Source organism: Arctopsyche grandis, chromosome 13, assembly GCF_051622035.1.
Source record: "Arctopsyche grandis isolate Sample6627 chromosome 13, ASM5162203v2, whole genome shotgun sequence".
In the NCBI taxonomy this organism is placed as follows: domain Eukaryota; kingdom Metazoa; phylum Arthropoda; class Insecta; order Trichoptera; family Hydropsychidae; genus Arctopsyche; species Arctopsyche grandis.
Genome location: NC_135367.1, coordinates 14,817,641 through 14,835,726, shown reverse-complemented (window position 1 = coordinate 14,835,726; position 18,086 = coordinate 14,817,641). Strand labels below are relative to the sequence as shown.

Below are 18,086 nucleotides of genomic sequence, written 5' to 3'. Positions count from 1 at the left end.
GATTAACAATTTGCAGTTTTTTTTATATTGTTATACATAGAATGATCAAATATACATTAAAAATACATACATGTGTATTCAAATTATAAAAATTATTTGGGTATATATATATGTATATATATATATATATATATGTATATATATATATATATATATATATATATATATATATATATATATATATATATATATATATATATATATATATATATATATATATATATATACATACATACGTAATATAATGTAACTAAAATTTAAAAAAATGGCATTAAATAAATGATTATTAAATAACTCTAATTTGTCTATACGTAAAATAATTGCAATTAATGATTATGCCTAATAAATGAAGCATTTGTAGATTGACTATATTTTTCTTATGCAAAAGGATTTGTGTGTTTGTCCGAGCTGCTCAATTCATCATCAGCGTCTTCGTCAAATGGATTATTTTTTGACGACACATTACTAACAGGCTTCTCATCATCACTGTTCGCAAATGGATTATTAGAATCATCTTCGAATGGGTTAAAGTTCGATTTTGACCCTTGAGATTTATTGTCGCGCAAAGAGCTTGTGCTTCCTAAACTACTGTTGTCTATATTTGATGAGATTTTATCGAATCGCTTACTTTTCAACGATATAGGAGAGTTCTTCGCTGGCGTGGTATTCTTCGAAGAATCCTTATCATAAAAATCACTTGATAGATTTGCTAAATTCGAATTAGACTGCTTTGCTTCGGGTTGGGGGAAGCGGTTTATGTTGGCTTCGAGACTAGAACTGTATTGTAACTCTTGACGTTTCTGCTCCATCAGACGAATACGAGCTTCAGTCGTCGGTATAATAATTGAGCTTTTCGACGGTGGCGGTCTTTGGCTTTCCACAGTAATAGCTGCAAAAAAATATAATCAAATGTCGCTTTGGCTATCAAAATAAAATATGTATTAAAAATAGAATAATAATAACCTTGTCTATTTTTTCCGCCTTCTTCTAATCGAATTCTGGCTTCGGCTCCAGGACCATAATTCAAAGTTTCAGGCTTTATCGCTTTTGGAAGTTTAGTACCTAATGCTAAATTAGGAGGACTGTAAGATTCGATCTTAGACGCACCTGGTTTACCTTCAGCTGATGTATCATCACCGGTTATGATGGTTAACTTATTGAATACACCTCTACCAAAATATTCAGCGACTACAGAAAATCTGGAATTATAGATAACAGACATAAATATCTTCAAACAAAATTTTTATCAGTTTTTTATGTAAAATCATCAGTTATATTATTCAAAATTATTACTGCTTGTATGTATGTACATATAATTTTAAGATCATCATCATCATTTACAGCCATTCACCATCCACTGCTGGATGAAGGCCTCTCCAACACGCTTCCACTCGTCTCTGTTTTGCGCAACTCGCATCCATCTCACACCGCACATTTTCCTAATTTCGTCCACCCATCTTCCCTGCGGTCTTCCTTTTACCCTTTTGCATTCTCTCGGGTACCATTCAAACACTTCTTTTGTCCACCTTTCGTCCATTCTTCTGACCACGTGGCCCGCCCATTACCATTTCAATTTTAAGATAATATATGAAAATATAACTTTAGAAAACTAGTATAACATTATAAAAACATACTGGAGATAGATCAAAGAAATTGATCTGATCTATTGTCAGTCATATTTGTAGTTATATTCAAAATCCAAAAAATATTTATGGAAGTTTTTTGTGCTCACAATGTACCAACCTTGCTTACTACTAATCGATAGCATTACATATGTTTGTATGACTACTTTCAAATTCAAAACCAGTGATCAAAATACTATACTCCAGGTCAATTACTATGGTATTTCTACTACATTGGTTGTTATAATACATACCCATCACTTGCTTTTTCTAATTGAGCATGGAATGCTTCCGTGGTTTGAGCACTAGTACCTTGATTACGTAGAACTTCGAGTAATTTTTTATTATTGGGTACGCATGCTGGACATTCCTCTTCATTTTCAGAAAAGCTCTGAAAACAACTAAAAAACAAAATCAATTGTAAAATTGAATTGAGGAACTCTTTCATATTTTAGGTAAGTCCTTACTGTTGATGATAGCTATGACTACATAAGAAATGCCTGGCAGGTAAATCGAGTGGCCGGGAGCAAGCAGCACATCTCGAAGCTTGACACACCAAAGGTCTTAAGAGAGCATCACGTAATTCGTTTCGTCCTTGAGCAGCTTCCCCGCGAAGGCGATCGCCTTGCGTTGCCTCTCGTGCACTTATCTCTTCTTCTCCAGTTAATATATTCATTAAATATCTAATTATAAACAAAAAAGAAATATAAGTATAAAAATTAGACTGTTTTATATGATATATGAGAATTAAATTATACATAATACTTACTTTCTTACATCTCCCAAAGTACAGGTAGTTGAATTTGTTAAACAATCGATGACTAGTAGTGGAGACAGTAGTCGTTGGTTAGCTAAAGAATATACCGAATCATGTGAATTCTTTATAAATTATTTAAAATCGATAAAAAATATTATTTACAAACCTATAACGTTAAGCACTTCTGCTAAATGTTTGGGTGGAGGTGGACTCCACAGCATTTCAACCCAAAGATGAGGTTCTTGAGCTCCAAATTTACGACAGCAGATCATCGCAGAGTCCATATCTTTCTGAGTAACATGATATCGAAGAATCTGTTGATATCTAAAAAAAAAAACATAGCCAATTATTACAACAAAACTGTACATTTGTATAATATCAAATCCGAAACTATACCCACAATTTATACTCTTCGTACAAATACAAAATTCCTGGTTTGAAATTGAGCATCAAGCACACTATCAACGTTTGATCTTTATCATAATTAGCTTCCGAGTTCTGAAGGAGCTTGACAACCTTCTGTTCGTAGGTTTCCCTCAACTGGGGCTTGTCCTTGAGGCTGGACCATACGTGAAGATGGTGCTCTATTAGAGTATTGTAAATTAAGGTCGACCAATTAATTTCGCATTTGACCAAATGTTCGAGGAATTCGACGAGCCGTTCAGAATTATTCAAAAATAAATGAATATACTCCTCGGGACGAGCTCTGTCTGCTTGATTACGCGATACGACACCAGCCATCATAGCATCATCTACCAATGGTTTATTTTTGGGTTTGTAATCAATACAAAGTTCTGAAAACGATCAGGCAAAGACATTTAACAATTGAAGGATGTATAATATCAACATACATATATTATATTAACCTAGCAAAAAAGAACTAAGGGTCCAAGAGATAATACTCATGTACATAAATACATTATTTTTTAATTATGCTCTTCTATTATCATTAATATCCATTTCAAGTATTAAAAAACAATTTATAAAGAATCTAAAATAATTTATTTACGTTTCAAAAATTGCGTAGTTTCCGCTGGAGCATGCTGTATTAGTACATTGCCATATTTTTTCATATATACATCAGCATCATCGAATTCTAGATCGGCAATATAATCCAGAGCTGCTAAAAAATCTTTTTTATCTTCGGTGACTATCCTAAGATACCAATCGTGTTGTTTATGTTTCTTGGATAAATACAAAGCATCATCGCTACTTACTTGTCTACACACCTGAAAGCATGTTCTTATTACTACATATATCCACATAAAAATGAAATGTAAATAAAAATTGTCTCTATTCTATACTCACTTTAATTGCAATTTCTACATCAAAATCAATAACGCGATCTTTGGCGTTAATAAATTCTTTTAATTTTCCATGCTGATCGTGCTGATCCAACTTTACGAAGCATGTCAGAAGCAAAGTGGTGTGGTCTTCAGTAGCTAAACCCATTTTGTGTAATTCTTGTAAATAATAAGTCAACGGTTCCAAATGTCTAGACTCAAGATATTTTTGAATAACGTAAGACGTTTCAAGTCTTCCGATAGTTTTAACATATTGCTCTACTGCTCCTTTAGGATCCCCCTATAATAAATGACCATAAACGATAAATAAAATTCCATAGATAAATAGACAATAAATATTGTATAATACAGTAATATGTACCTTCTTAAAAAGGTGATCTCCGTATTGCGTATAAATGTCAATCAATCTTTCTGAATCATATTTTTGACTGCTGGCGATTCTAATAGCAACATCATATAAATTTTTCTTAAACAATAAACTTAATTTAGACTGAAGATCTTTCTCATCTAAATGATGAATTTGTTTATCTTCTGTAATTATATAAAACGCTCCCCATTCTGTGATCACCGCATTGACTTCTTCCAGAGCCATCGTAAAAACTATAAATTTATTTTGAATGTCTAAAATTGTGATCAAATCGCCCGATGGCGAGTCATCACTTCCCGGAGCCGTGGTTTTAGATCCAGAGTCTTTCGAAATGGTGACTAGATAGCTACGGAACCAATCAACGCGTTTTTTAACGCCTTCTAATGCATAACACGGACCTCTACCGTCAGTTGTATAGCAATAGATCGCCTAAAAATTTAAATTTGATTAAAAACATATCGCACAGTAAGTTAAGAACTTGAATACAAAAATACATCAGATGCATACATCATTTTTAGCCACCACAAACTGCTGATCTTGTACTAAAACAGCACAGTGAAGCCGACATCCACTAGCACCTTCATCCATGATCACACTACGTTCTTTCCCACTGTTTCCAATAGTGTATACCATGACGGACGACCGACTAGCAATGAATAAATGAGTTGTGCCCCTGAAATAAAAATCAACATTAAATCTCGAGAAATAAAATCTACAATTATCTGGGTGAAGTTTAAACTATAAACACACTTCAGAATTCTATTTTTACTAGTGAACTTCAATTTTATAATATAAAACTGGAAAAGATTAGAATTTCCAATCATTTGAGGCTCTCATATAAGAAAAAATATTATATAATTTCAATAAAACTCAACTTGAGTATGATTAGGTATTGTTATTTTCATCTAACTCAAAATAGAAAAGTATTCTGAAATGTATTATTCGATTCAACACCACCCTACATACGTATGAAAAACATACTTAAACGCAAGTCCAGTAATCGGAGTACCGTCAGTAGGCTTATTGCGAATATCAACTTCCTTACTACTCCGTTGCCTCGTTATATCACCTCTGAATAAAATTACCGAGCCATCGTCAAACCCAATCGCCATCAAATTCTAAAGCGTTCCAACATTAAATTATTCGTATAATTAGCGATAATTCTCAAAAAAATATGTCAATATACCTTATTTTCATGAATAGTTAAACACGTCGATGCCGGTCTCATTCGTGATAATTTGGTAACTCTGAGACAAACGGGTCGGCCTTGTCCATCTTGGCGCACACTGTCCCAAACTTTAATAACTGACTTAATGCCAACTTCATCTTCCTATTCCGAATTATTTCATAACATTTGTTGAGAAAAATAAAACAAATAATTTGATAAAGCTCGAGATAAACTTACGCCGATTGTAACGATGCATGGATCATGTCTCAATTGAACAATTTGAAAAATGGAATGCTCGTAAGCTTTAAACGATGTAACTTTCCACGCACGTGAAAAGAGATGCACCCAACCTTTAGCATCTCCAATTACCAGTTGGGAATATCCACTGGAACATACTTCAATAGCGGTATCCTAAAAAATACAAAAAGCATGATACAAACATTTTATATGGCACAAAAGTACATATATTGTAAACCGGTCTCCGCGACGGGCCAGAATGTGAAATTACCGATAACGCGATATTTGCGTTTTCGGTAATTTCACATTCCGGCCCGTGAGGTAGACCCATTGTAAACTTTGAAACATGAAACATGAATTTCACATTGTATCTTTCAGATGTTTTAAGTATTTTCACCTGCAATGCTTCAGCAACTTTGCCTCCATCAATATTTTTACGCAATTCAAAGAAATTAAACTTGCGCCACTGAAACAATACAAACAATCAATAAATAATCACATATGTAAATATACATATTTTATCACAAATAGTAAAATTCATCAATAAAAACTTGAATGAGCATACATACTCCAAGACAATACACATACATATAATAAGTGTAACTAATAAATTAAAATTAAGTTTTTATGCTGGATTTGAAAATGATTCAAAATCAAAATTAAAAAGTCCACACAACATAAATTTTCTCTTATATTTACATAATTTTTGTCAAATTAAATTTTACCCAAGGGTTGTGCATAATGTCCACGTAATTAATTTTATCCATCTTATGCACAAAATTAAGTAATTCAAAAAGGAACAAAGATGGGAAAAATAAATGCCTAGACAATGCTAATGCGTGAACTACTGTTGAACGAGTGTGATATTGGTTGGATATCGTGTTTGTATAATTACAGTCAATATTTAAAAATGACAACAGAGACAACACAACGATTTATCGATAAATTTGATAACAAATAAATATATTTTATAATTTAGTTGCGATTGAAAGGTTCGGTGAAAGGTGATTATATATATATATATATATATATATATATATATATATATATATATATATATATATATATAGCTATTTTTTTCAAATATTACAAAAATAATTGCAATAACAAAGAATATTAATTTCAGATATAGTTTTTTTATAAAACGTGAATCGAAATTTAATAACATCGATATATTATATTCTAGTAAAATAATATGAATACTTCTAAAAATGCCATCGTGTCTCCAGCGGACACCACACGTTGAGAATTGCGGAACCGCCCTCTTGACAGCGCACTGACAGAACGTTTTTTTTATGTATTTGGCCCAAACACTCGGTTTTATTCCTCTTGGCAAAAAATTTAATCTTCATTTCTTGTAAAAAAGACATTAATATATTAAATATTGATAACAATCAGCTTGTGATTTTGTAAATTATTCAATTTACAAAATTAAAAAAAAACATAACGTTGCTATGAAAATCGCGAAACCGGAATATTTGGCACTTGAGTTCTCATATGTATGAAATTTTCGGGTGCCAGATGTTCCGATCGAGATTTTAGTGACGCGAGAGAGATCTCTTTATGCAGAATAATCACCGAACGAAAATTAAATAAAAATATATATAAAATATATGTTTTTACAAGCATTTTATTAGCTTCATTTTAGATATAATTGAATTGTTAGAATCAAAATAATATATTTGACATGAAATCGAATTGTTTAAAATTTAATTCGATTTGATATTTTCGTATGAAATATAATTTTATGGAAAAAATATGAATGATATTATACATATTTTTGGATTTTTGGGAATATGTTCATATTTTCGAGGAAAAATAGGATTTTTACTAAAATCGTCATTTTATTTGTCAATAAATGTTTATGTACTTACAACATAGCTTTTAAAAAAATAATTCTAATACCCTTTCTTTACGTTGGGTCAACTATGATAAAAACTTTTTGCATGAAATATTTGAATATCAACGAATGCATGAAAATATAACGCGTTTGTGTTCACACTTTGGCTATACAATGTTTTATGCGCTTTGTCGCTAAATCACGCCAAAATCTACATACATTCAAAATTTATGTCATGATATTCGTACACAAGTCATAATTAGAGGTAGGATAGCCAAGGTGCCGCTCACTGTCCCATTGTTGTAAATCATTTGTAAAAAAGGTTCGGCAAACCTTTAACAATGCATTTACAACATTTGAACAATACGCGGCACCCTCTGGGTCCGAGCTTTAGTCATAGTATTGTTGCATAAAAACGACGTTTCTCGAACTAAAATGATTGTTTTTGGAAAATTGACACATTATATATTATAATTAAATAATTTATAGAAATCACAGCTTTTCATATTGTCAATTCCGGTGGGCTCCGTTCTACCAACTTGTAATATCTCGAGACTCGTTTTTTCGGTTTTTTGACTGCTTAAACAGGAGTTTTTATATTGTATACAAAATTTTGCTTGTTTTTTATATACATCCAGGGATTTTTTTCCCATTTAACGCGGTGGAATGGCGTTCCCGCACCTTTTTTCTCGCCATTTTTTATGCTTCAAACGAATATTCTATGTATATAATATACATAATTTGAATATAATTTTTTCTAATAAATACTTGACAAGTGAGTTCCAGCACCTATTTTTCAAAAAAAAAAATCCCTGTATAATATGTATGATATATATTTAATGTACGAGATACATTATGATCATTCATATTTTTTTAAGCTATTAACACACTTTTAAAATATTTTAATAACCGTTTATAAATCAATTTTTACTATATTTTTTAAAAGGTAATGTTTACACCTGTTTTGTTTTGTATATAACACATATACAAAACATGTTTGTATATGTGTTATGTAGTTCAGTGATTATTCCACAGAAAGCAATCTTGCACAGTACATGTGTATTCATACTCGACTACGAAATATACCGGAAAAGTTGGGAAAACGAGTCTCGAGAGAAAAGGTCCGTACAACGAGGTAAATCCCATAAATTCACTAGGGTTATCAAATATTGCTTAAAATATCGAGATTGCACCATTATATTTTAAAGAAATAATATTTGAAAAATTGATTCATCTTCAATTTATGATATAAATATAATCACGAATTCAATTTGATATTTTAAATTTGTTGCAATTCAATTGTTTTATGAGTCGTTGGAAGTTCAAATCTCGTCAGCAAAGCGGCATTCTCTAATAGCGCGCTCACTCAATAGATGGCAGCTGAATTCGAATCAATACAGGGCAGGTGTGTATGCTCGGTTTATTCTTTTGCTTTAAAGATACGTAATGACCAGCCCCAACAAACAATTCGACACGTAGAAAAGCTTTTCTACTGATCTAGAATATTTTTTCTATAATATTAACATAGATTAATATTATATTTAGGACTTAAAAAAACGAACGTAGCTCATCTCTGAATATTTTTCTGCTATCTCAACGATCTTAGGCTACATTATTGACTTAGTAAATCTCAACATGTCAATTTGCAAAAAACGATTGTCATGTCCGTCTCATTTCCCATCCTTTTCATTTATCCAGAACGCTGACTTTCATGCAGAACGCAAAATTTAGAGGTTGATCCTTTTGATAAAGAAAACTTTTAGACTACTACATCATTATCAATCGAGGAAAGGAGAAGTTCTCCAAGTTCTCCTGATATCACGTTAAAAGTCGATTTACAAACAAATACGATTTTTGGTTAGATTTCAGGAAAGATTAGTGTTTAAATACCGATCTCTTGATAATTATGTTCCCACAGATTTTTTTTTTCTATTGAGTCTATTGATGTTTGCCCGCATCGCTCACGTTTCTTACTAAGAAAATGCTATTTATTTATACAACAAAATAAAATTATTATAAAAATAATAACTTCGGGAAACAAAAATATTTTTCTAAATGTAGAGGTTGGTACACCTTAACGAAATGAGCTGCAAGTGGCACGTGAGTCAAAACTGGCCATCTTCTGTTTGTTTGCCAATCTAATGTTTGGCTGATGAAGTTTGAACGCGCAATGGCGTAGATTAATTAGACTATCGCTAATATGTATCTTTGCAAACAGCGTAATTCTACACGAGAGCGATCAGCTGACAAACCATTGCTGAAAATCGGATCGGTAACGATTTCCAGATGTGTAGGAAATATGTATGAATGTAGGCGTCGTACACCCCTGCCTGCTCGATCAGCTGTTATACAGTGTTGTGTCGACAGCGGTGCCCTCTATCCGCCATCACCAAGTTGATTTGTCAGTTGCGCGCGGTCTTTCGCCGCGGTGGGACGTGCGTTGGTGCGGCGCGTTTCTGTCTTTGGCAACTGTGGTCCAGGTGAGCTTTTGCACAATCTCCGACAAAAACGCCGACGACGCGAGAGCGTTCGCCCCCCCAAACCCGGCCTCCGCCCCCGTCCTCGCGGGGACGCGAGCGGCGGATGTCAGCCCGACCAAAACATCCGCATTGCGAATCGACTACCCGCTACCCGCCACCGGTCCCGATTATTCCCGTTTGGTTCGCATGCCTGATCACGACCAAATCACGACCATGCACCCGCCGAACCACATAACCTCAACTGCCATTCCTATTTGTGTTCCTTTTGAAGCGATCTAACAAATTGCACCGCAAACCGGTTTTTGCAACATAGTGTTTTTTGTACTATGTATTATGTATCGATCTACATAGAATTCAAGATGACCGAGAGGTGACCGATCTCACGATATACATATATACATATATATATTATATGTATTTTTACATATGCAGAGGGGAATTTATTTATTAAAAATGTATGCCTTTAACGACTCGTTAACTGACAGTTTGTAGGAGCGTTGAACTGTCGTATGTATTATATTTTTTTAATGCAATCTTGCATATCATTTAATATTTTGCTTTCGTTACAGTATCGCTCATGTGTGACACGCTATAATAATATTTTGGAGTGAATCAGCTCAATGAATTTTGAATTCAGCTCAATGAACCGTTTGTTAGGCTTTTTTTTTCGATAATACGATTTATAATTTTAATCGCAATGTAATGTTAAGTTTTCGTTCATTATTACTCCTATAATATGTTAATTTTTTTTCCTTGTATTAGTAATTTATGTGTGCAATCTATGTTTGTTTGAATCTAAAAACTGTCTTGATTAGATTTGAAATATTACGCTTTTTTTTTTGATACGTGTAAAAGCGTTACGAGAACATTTCTATATGACTCACCAAATTTTTCTTATGTCATTCAAATAGACTTTCCCTTTCATTGGATAAAAATTGGGTGCTTATTGACACCCTCTGTTTCCCTACTTTGTTATTTATCAAATTACTAATTCGCCAGAATGTTTAATTATTTATGTATATATTGAATTATCAGACTATTTTAACTCCATTGGAAAAAGCATTTAGTATTGAATCGAATATTTTACAAATAAACCGGTCGAATTTGATTTTGATTTTTAAATTATCTGATACCTACATATATTATGTTTACAATACATCGTAGGTCTATTTAGTAGCTACTAATCCAGCGATCATTAAGTATTTATAGTATAATCTCATTTTAATGTTATTGTATATGTTACAGTAAGAGTATAAGTCTCGAATCAGTATACACGGGAGAATGAATGAACACGTTTACTAGTAGATTCATACACCAACTATCCGTACGCAGTAAATGTTTAGGAAAGGAATAATAAGTTGACATTCTTAACAACTCGGCCTATGACGGATTAAACTAAAAACTGAAAGAATGCGACATTATATCGAAGAACATATTATTATTGAACAAAATAAAATGTAACCTAACCTAAAGTCGTAGGTAATACGGATGTACGTAATTTTGCGTCTTCTACAGTGGATTTCACCATGTTAATTTTTGTCTATTTCGTATCAATTCAACAATAAATTAGTTATTTGAACACAAGCAGTTATATATTCTTGAGCATAAAATTCATTGGAAGAGCAACGTCAAACTTTGGTCAGCTATCAATCCACTCAAATTTCATTCGTTAGCAGATTTACTAGTGCACAGCAGCAAGTGCATGAATTTGCGCTATACTTTGTGTAGTAATAGTATCTGCGGGATCTAGCGTCGTAAGCTTTAGCTAAAAACTAAAGCTAGTGTATACACTTACTAGTCAGTGTATACTGATTCGATTTTTGAGGCTTTCACTGTAAAATGTATAAATGTAGCTTAAAAAAGATTGATCTAATGAGGTGGGTTGTATTATATACATATGTACTTTGATTTGCATTTAAATATTTTCACAAATTCGCTGTAATTTTATACTTTCGTCGTCCCTCGGCCCTAATTTCGAATTTATAAAATGTAATAATGTTAAAAAATTAAATTTTATAAAATATCTACCAGCATGCAGGCACTTATATTAGCAGTGTTATATTATATGTAGGCATATTGTGCATGTGTATGTATGTCACAGTGTCTATCGGAATTATATATTGCTCAATCGGTAAATTGTTAGCTTGGGAAACGCTGATTTTCACGAGTCTCAATTTAATTCGATAATTACGCGGCATATGGCGAGCGATATGTATGTATGTACATACATATGTACGCTTTTCGATCGAGAGCAAAAAATAATTCGTCTATTTGTGTACTAGATCTGAGATGGACAACCTTTTGGATTTTAAATGCTTTCTGTCCATAAATTATATTCACAATACGTCCTAAATCTATTCTGAATAAAAGCTACTAATCCAGTGATCATTATCTATTCTACACATTATTTTCCTTGTTAGTATTTATATAGTATTATATTTTTAATGTTAGTGTATATGAACAATAGGGAAAAAACGTATACATTATAAATAGTATACAATGCTTATCATATTTTCCATTTCCATTTTTTCCATAAGAGTAATAACACAATAGGAAAAAAGTTCAACAACCTTTTTAAAATTCTTATAAATGTTCATAATATGTATATTAATTTTAATTCACAGAATCGTACGGCACGGCATGCCTAGTAGACTCGAGCTGTGAATGGGCGTGTGCTTATCTCATTGCTAATTCGTACGATCTTATTATTTCGACAAGTTTCTCCGAAATTTCTTCAAATATAGGGATCACCCGTTATCGATCACTGTCAAACCTATGTATGTCATTTTTGGCCTGGATCGCCGTAGCATTGATCAGGCATGCTAGCGGTGTTTTACAATCTAAAAAATAAAACTTGTGCCGTGTGTCTGCGCCCTACGATCTAAAGTACAGCACAACTTTTTTGAAATTTTGAGATTTTAGGTTCTTGTGAGGTCTTAGCGGCCTCAATTACGTCTCAATTCAATCTAAAATTTCGTATAAGAAATGAGGATATGTACATATATGTACAAATACATATATTAAAAGAAAATCAATCGAAATCTCGAATTCGAATTTTCGCATGATCTATGTAAATTATTTTTTTAAATTATTACTAAATACATAGTACTAAGTACTACTACATTTCTATTATTATTAAGTACATAGATAAAGTGAAAAATCACACTTTTATTACATTTGTTTTATGGTTCGTTTTGTGTACTTAACATTTGTATTTGATCAGTAAATATAGTGAATGTAAAGTTATAAAAATAAAATTTTGAATGATATTTTTTCATTATTTATCTTCTTTATCATTTTGGCGGTGATTCACAATAAGACTAGTTTTTAAGATTTTCCTTGCAAAAATATATTCAAGTCGTGTAAAAATGACACTTGATCGCATTTATTGTTAATTCAAAACCCATTTTTTAAGGATGTGGTTACATGTATGTAGAATACATTTTATTTTTTTCAATTTATATTTACCATGATGCCCATGTGCTATTAAACTTGTACATATATAAATTTTGAAGTCATATTCAAATTGTAGGTAGGGTGGTTTTTTCAATTTGATGAGGAACCGTTTGAACAACGAAATCAGATAAATCGGCAAACTCTGATTGGAAACGATCGACTTGGAGTCACAAATATTCAAGTCTGCCCAGCAGCACTGTGGAAATACTCAGAATAAATTCTCTTCAATCGAGGTCAACCTATGGCTTGACCCCGGGTACCTCTCCGAGCTATACTTCTGGCTATTTTTACTTGTAATGTCGCTTTCGTTTGATTTTACATTCCCCGGTGAACCCGCACGATTAGACTGTGCGTAGTCCCATCAGCCTGACTTGCTTGCAGGTTACCTTACGTAAGTGAACGTCTATATCAGAGCATCGTAACCTTTGGATAATCGCGGCACACATTGTTTACGACTCGTAGAGTTCGTCAGCTACGTACATACATATGTACTTCATCGGCAGTCGCTAGTTATTCCGTATATGCGTAGGGACAAAACACTAACTAACATCGGTTTTCTCCCTCAAGCGCGATCTCACTCGCACGCAATAGGCCGAAGTGCTGTTCGGAGAACACATACTACCGCGGTGCACAGGTTACGATGCTCTGGTCTATATGGTACATATCCAAACGTTGCAAACAAATACACCTACTTGCGTTGTCAACAACCGCCTCTGTTGTCTCAGATTTATAGGACATTTATAAGAAATTGAGTGTGTGTACTTGACGCGACTTCGCCTTTTTCGTGTATCGCAGTCATTCGACCGGAAGTAGCAATTAACTTTTCCGCGGTATCGTAGTTTTTGCTCGGAGCTTTTTTCCGAAATGTTCGAAATCGTTTTGTATGCAAATCTATTCTGGAAACTCGACACTTAACTGCGTCGAATTTATGGGGGAACGTTAAATATAATACAACAATCTAGCTGTACGTGTATGAGTACTTATATATATATATATATATATATATATATATATATATATATATATATATATATATATATATATATATATATATATATATATATATATATATATATTATATGTAGTTATACTAGTGTTATTACCCGGCTTCACTCGGTAGTTGTAATATAAACCGCTTAAACATGGCCAATCTAATTGTAAACATTTTATTAAATTTATTTGAATAGTTTTATTTTATTGCTTTTTTTATTAAATTGAACGTTACAGATTCTACGAACCAAATAAACAAACATATATACATACATACAAAGTCTCTTTCGAAATTATATGTATTATATTAGATGTACGTACATATTACGTTCGAAGAGAATTTAACGTTCTTATTCGTAAAAAACGATCGCAACAAAAAACGGATAATATCGAATTTAACGATCGTTGAATCAATTATAATGCTGGGACACGTTAACTTTCAGCTTTTAATCGATACACGTAAATTTATTCAGTCGAGTCGAGGTGTTAACGCTTTTTAATATTGGCCATTTATAAGGATTGTAAATAGGTTTTTGAGCTATTTTTCCTATAATGCTTTAGATTAACATTAGAATAATATAATACTGTGATTACTAACCAAATTAAATTAAATTGTAAAATAGAAAATTATCAGTAGATCAGTAGTTATTAAAATAGATATAACATGTATTGTGAACATAATTTCGTAATAATAAAAAGCATTTAAAAATCAAAAAAAAAAAAAAAATATTGGCCATTTTGTTCCGGTAAGTTCCGGTATTGGCATATGTACATATGTATGCATTCTCTCTATACCATCAGTCGTATTATTATTTCAATAGACTTTCGATTTATATGAATGTACAATTCAATTTTTTTTTCCGACAAAACAAAAACAAACTCAATAAAAGATTTTGCGAAATCGAAGAAAAACAATTTTCCCTTCGTCTTGTACTGATAATAATTCGTCTTCTCTTTCGTCTTTTTTTTTTATTTGTAACGAAGATAAATTGAAACGTTGTGAAATAAAGGCTATATTTTCCATCGTCAAATGTCACGTCGCCGTTTTTATTATTAACAACCTACGGATTTTTCATTAGCGGATTTGACATTTTATTTCATCGGACCGTTATTCGTTACCCCCAACCTCCCCCCCAGTTGTTCTGTTTTAATCGAAGTTGTTTATTGATTTTTGAAATTAGATATATTATATAATATAATAATAATCGGTGGGTCTGGTTTCACCAATTCTCGTTACATGAACTCTTCGTTTCTATACTTGAATATCAATTCAATTTTGTCAAGTCATCAATTTTGAATAAGATTAATAATTTTATGTTTTTTGCAGCTATTTGCATATGTACATATGTAATGAAACCAAAACTGAACTTGAAAATTCTACTATAATAATTTAATTTAAAATAATTAATTTGAATTTAATAAAGTCGTAACATAATAGAGATATTGGAAATAATAATGTATATAAAAACGGACGGGATGTACATATGTATGTATGTGCGAGTGCATCTACAAGTATGGAGTTTTCAAAAAAAACAAATTTTAGAATTATCAAGAGTTATTATATCGACTTCGATTGCGATATCGATTTCGATTTCAGCTCCGATTCCCGATTCCGATTTCAGTTCCGATTTCGACGGGCACAACACTAGTATACATTTATTATCTATACGTACTATATATGTGCATATGTATGTATGTTCCTATGTATGTTTATATAAATATCATCTTGATTTTTTAAAATATTAACTAAAATAAAAAAAAATCATGTTTCCTTTAAATGTTTGAGCTAGCTATAATATTGATACGTTGAATAAAAATTATAAATGATGTGGAAAACGTCTTAATTTGGAAAAAAAGTTCGTGTACGAAGCTATTTCCCTTTTAATCAAATTCAAACGTACTGAAGAACCGTGATTTTATAGAAACGCTTACGTATGGAATATGACGAAATGAAAAGCAATATATCTCATGTTTGATGTGAAAAAATGTTTGTTCTATTACTTTCATTTCATACGAGTATACCAGATGTTTCTAAACCCTCGCCGTTTCAAATTCTATCCGTGTATTATGTATATATGTACATACACTGACCGCAGAAGGACTACTTTCCAATATTATTAATATATCAAAATTTGCGGGAAATTTGCTGGCTTTGTATAAAAAGTCCGATGCAAAATTTATATTTTGAATGATGGTGCCCGTCAATGCAAATCGAAAAGGAAACCAACTATGTAAATTCAATGAGCCATTCAAATATATGCTTCTACACACATACATACATATGTATGTATATGTGTATATTCAGACCCATTTTCGATTATTCCTAGCTCATTTAATTAATAATGCGCGCCCACCATGAAGGCTGTGCAAAATGGTCAAGAATGAAGGGCATTGCATACATAATGTATGTAGATGAAGTTCATAGTATTTTTTGTTTAAGTTAATTTTAGTGTCATGTTATTTGAGTAATATCTAAATTTGTGCACCTCAGCACATCACAAAAACAAAAAATTTAAATTTCAGTTCTGAGTCAGTAAATTTTTATTTCTTTTACTGTGTATATACATACATATGTATGTATTTAGTTACTGAGAGATTATACATAAAAAAAATAATTGTTTAATAAGTACTTCAGTGTTTTGACGAATTTTGTCGACGAATTCGCCACCGCTGGGCAGACGGGAGTTTGCAGGCTCGTCGGCTCTAACATATGTACATATGTAATTTTAACATACATATGTATTTGTATTCTTCTATAATTTAGTTATTCTTGAAGTAATTACCCAAGTACTTTCACACGCCTCTAGTGTGAACACCTAGCAATCATTTACCATCATTGGCGCCGGTAATCATATACCTATTTTTAAATAGAGATGCATCGCTCAAGCGCAACAGGTTGTCGACCGCTCAATCATAATCTCTAATTAAAAGAGATGAATACACAGTATTTTATGCCGCTTCATCAGCAACATACCTATAAATAAAACACAGTATTTTATATGAAGGATCTTGTGTTTTCATCTTCAATGTACATATGTAGTTATTTTCTTTTTATGCTTTTGGATATCATTTGACTATTTTTATGGTGGTAGAGTGGGCTATTGACCACACGCCATACATACTGAATTTTTAACAATTGTTATCAATTTATTCCGTTTGCATATTTATCATCGATGCGATGTCAGTGGAGGCAAGGTCAATTGAATGCGTTCGTTTCCTTCTGACATAAATGGACTTGGCATGATAATTTTATGTAGTATTCAGTTTTCCGGATGTTAAATCATTAACGTACTCTCTATGCATTAATTCAATGAAGAATAGAACGTTGTATGCCCGGCATAGTGAGGAAAGAAAGAAACGGAACACGTGGGTGAGAAACATGACTAGGGTAGTTGGTAGTTGAGATAGGGTAGGAGAAAGTGAAGAAATTGAATAGGTGGGTCACGAAGATAGAAAAATTGAAGAAAGAAGTGCTAGAATGGCACCCGAGAGAATGTGAAATGGTGCATGGAATGTCTCAAGGGAGATGGGTGGATGAAATTAGAAAAATGTGTGGGATCAGATGGATGAGAGATCAAAATAGAGACGAACCGAACCGTGCTGGAGAGCAGTGGATGGTGAACGGCTGTAGATGATAATGACTTTTTATTTGTATTGTGCATTTTTGCCAATTTATTCAAATCAACCGTAAAATATATTTATGGCTTTCAAAATAAAAACCGAATAATTCTGCTTTTCATATGTGGTTCATCTGGACCATCGATGAGACGATCGGTATTTTTTTTTTACCAACGCTTCTCAAACTTGAAACTTTGCATGTGGTCCTGAAAAACAATTTTCATAAGTAAGCGATTTGTTTCAGTGA

General features: G+C 32.4%; 2 protein-coding genes across 2 annotated transcripts in view; one reads left to right on the top strand and one right to left on the bottom strand.

Annotated features, from left to right (window-relative positions):
• Window positions 1–280: 280 nt before the first annotated feature.
• Vps11 (vacuolar protein sorting 11) lies at window positions 281–6,727 on the bottom strand. Its single transcript, XM_077444164.1, has 16 exons — window positions 6,659–6,727; window positions 5,853–5,921; window positions 5,456–5,629; window positions 5,237–5,380; window positions 5,032–5,168; window positions 4,558–4,723; window positions 4,045–4,479; window positions 3,688–3,963; window positions 3,389–3,608; window positions 2,780–3,173; window positions 2,546–2,703; window positions 2,392–2,473; window positions 2,090–2,305; window positions 1,877–2,023; window positions 964–1,199; window positions 281–889 (listed from the first exon to the last, which is right to left on the bottom strand). Exons 1-16 carry the CDS (start codon window positions 6,671–6,673, stop codon window positions 378–380), a joined length of 3,381 nt encoding a protein of 1,126 aa, XP_077300290.1. The 5' UTR covers window positions 6,674–6,727; the 3' UTR covers window positions 281–377.
• Window positions 6,728–9,699: 2,972 nt separating this feature from the next.
• Window positions 9,700–18,086, top strand: part of beta4GalNAcTA (beta1,4-N-acetylgalactosaminyltransferase A) — a 63,489-nt gene continuing 55,102 nt past the window's right edge. Inside the window, exon 1 of the mRNA XM_077444194.1 lies at window positions 9,700–9,775. The gene's annotated coding sequence lies outside the window, so the exon portion shown is untranslated. The remainder of the gene's footprint in view (window positions 9,776–18,086) is intronic.

Bases quoted from the DNA above. Each gene is read 5' to 3' on its own strand.
- Vps11 (XM_077444164.1), bottom strand. The intron at 4,724-5,031 runs GTATGTTTTTCA...TTTTTATTTCAG, and splicing joins ATTACTGGACTTGCGTTTAA to GGGCACAACTCATTTATTCA. The intron at 1,200-1,876 runs GTATGTATTATA...CTATAATTCCAG, and splicing joins TTAGAAAAAGCAAGTGATGG to ATTTTCTGTAGTCGCTGAAT.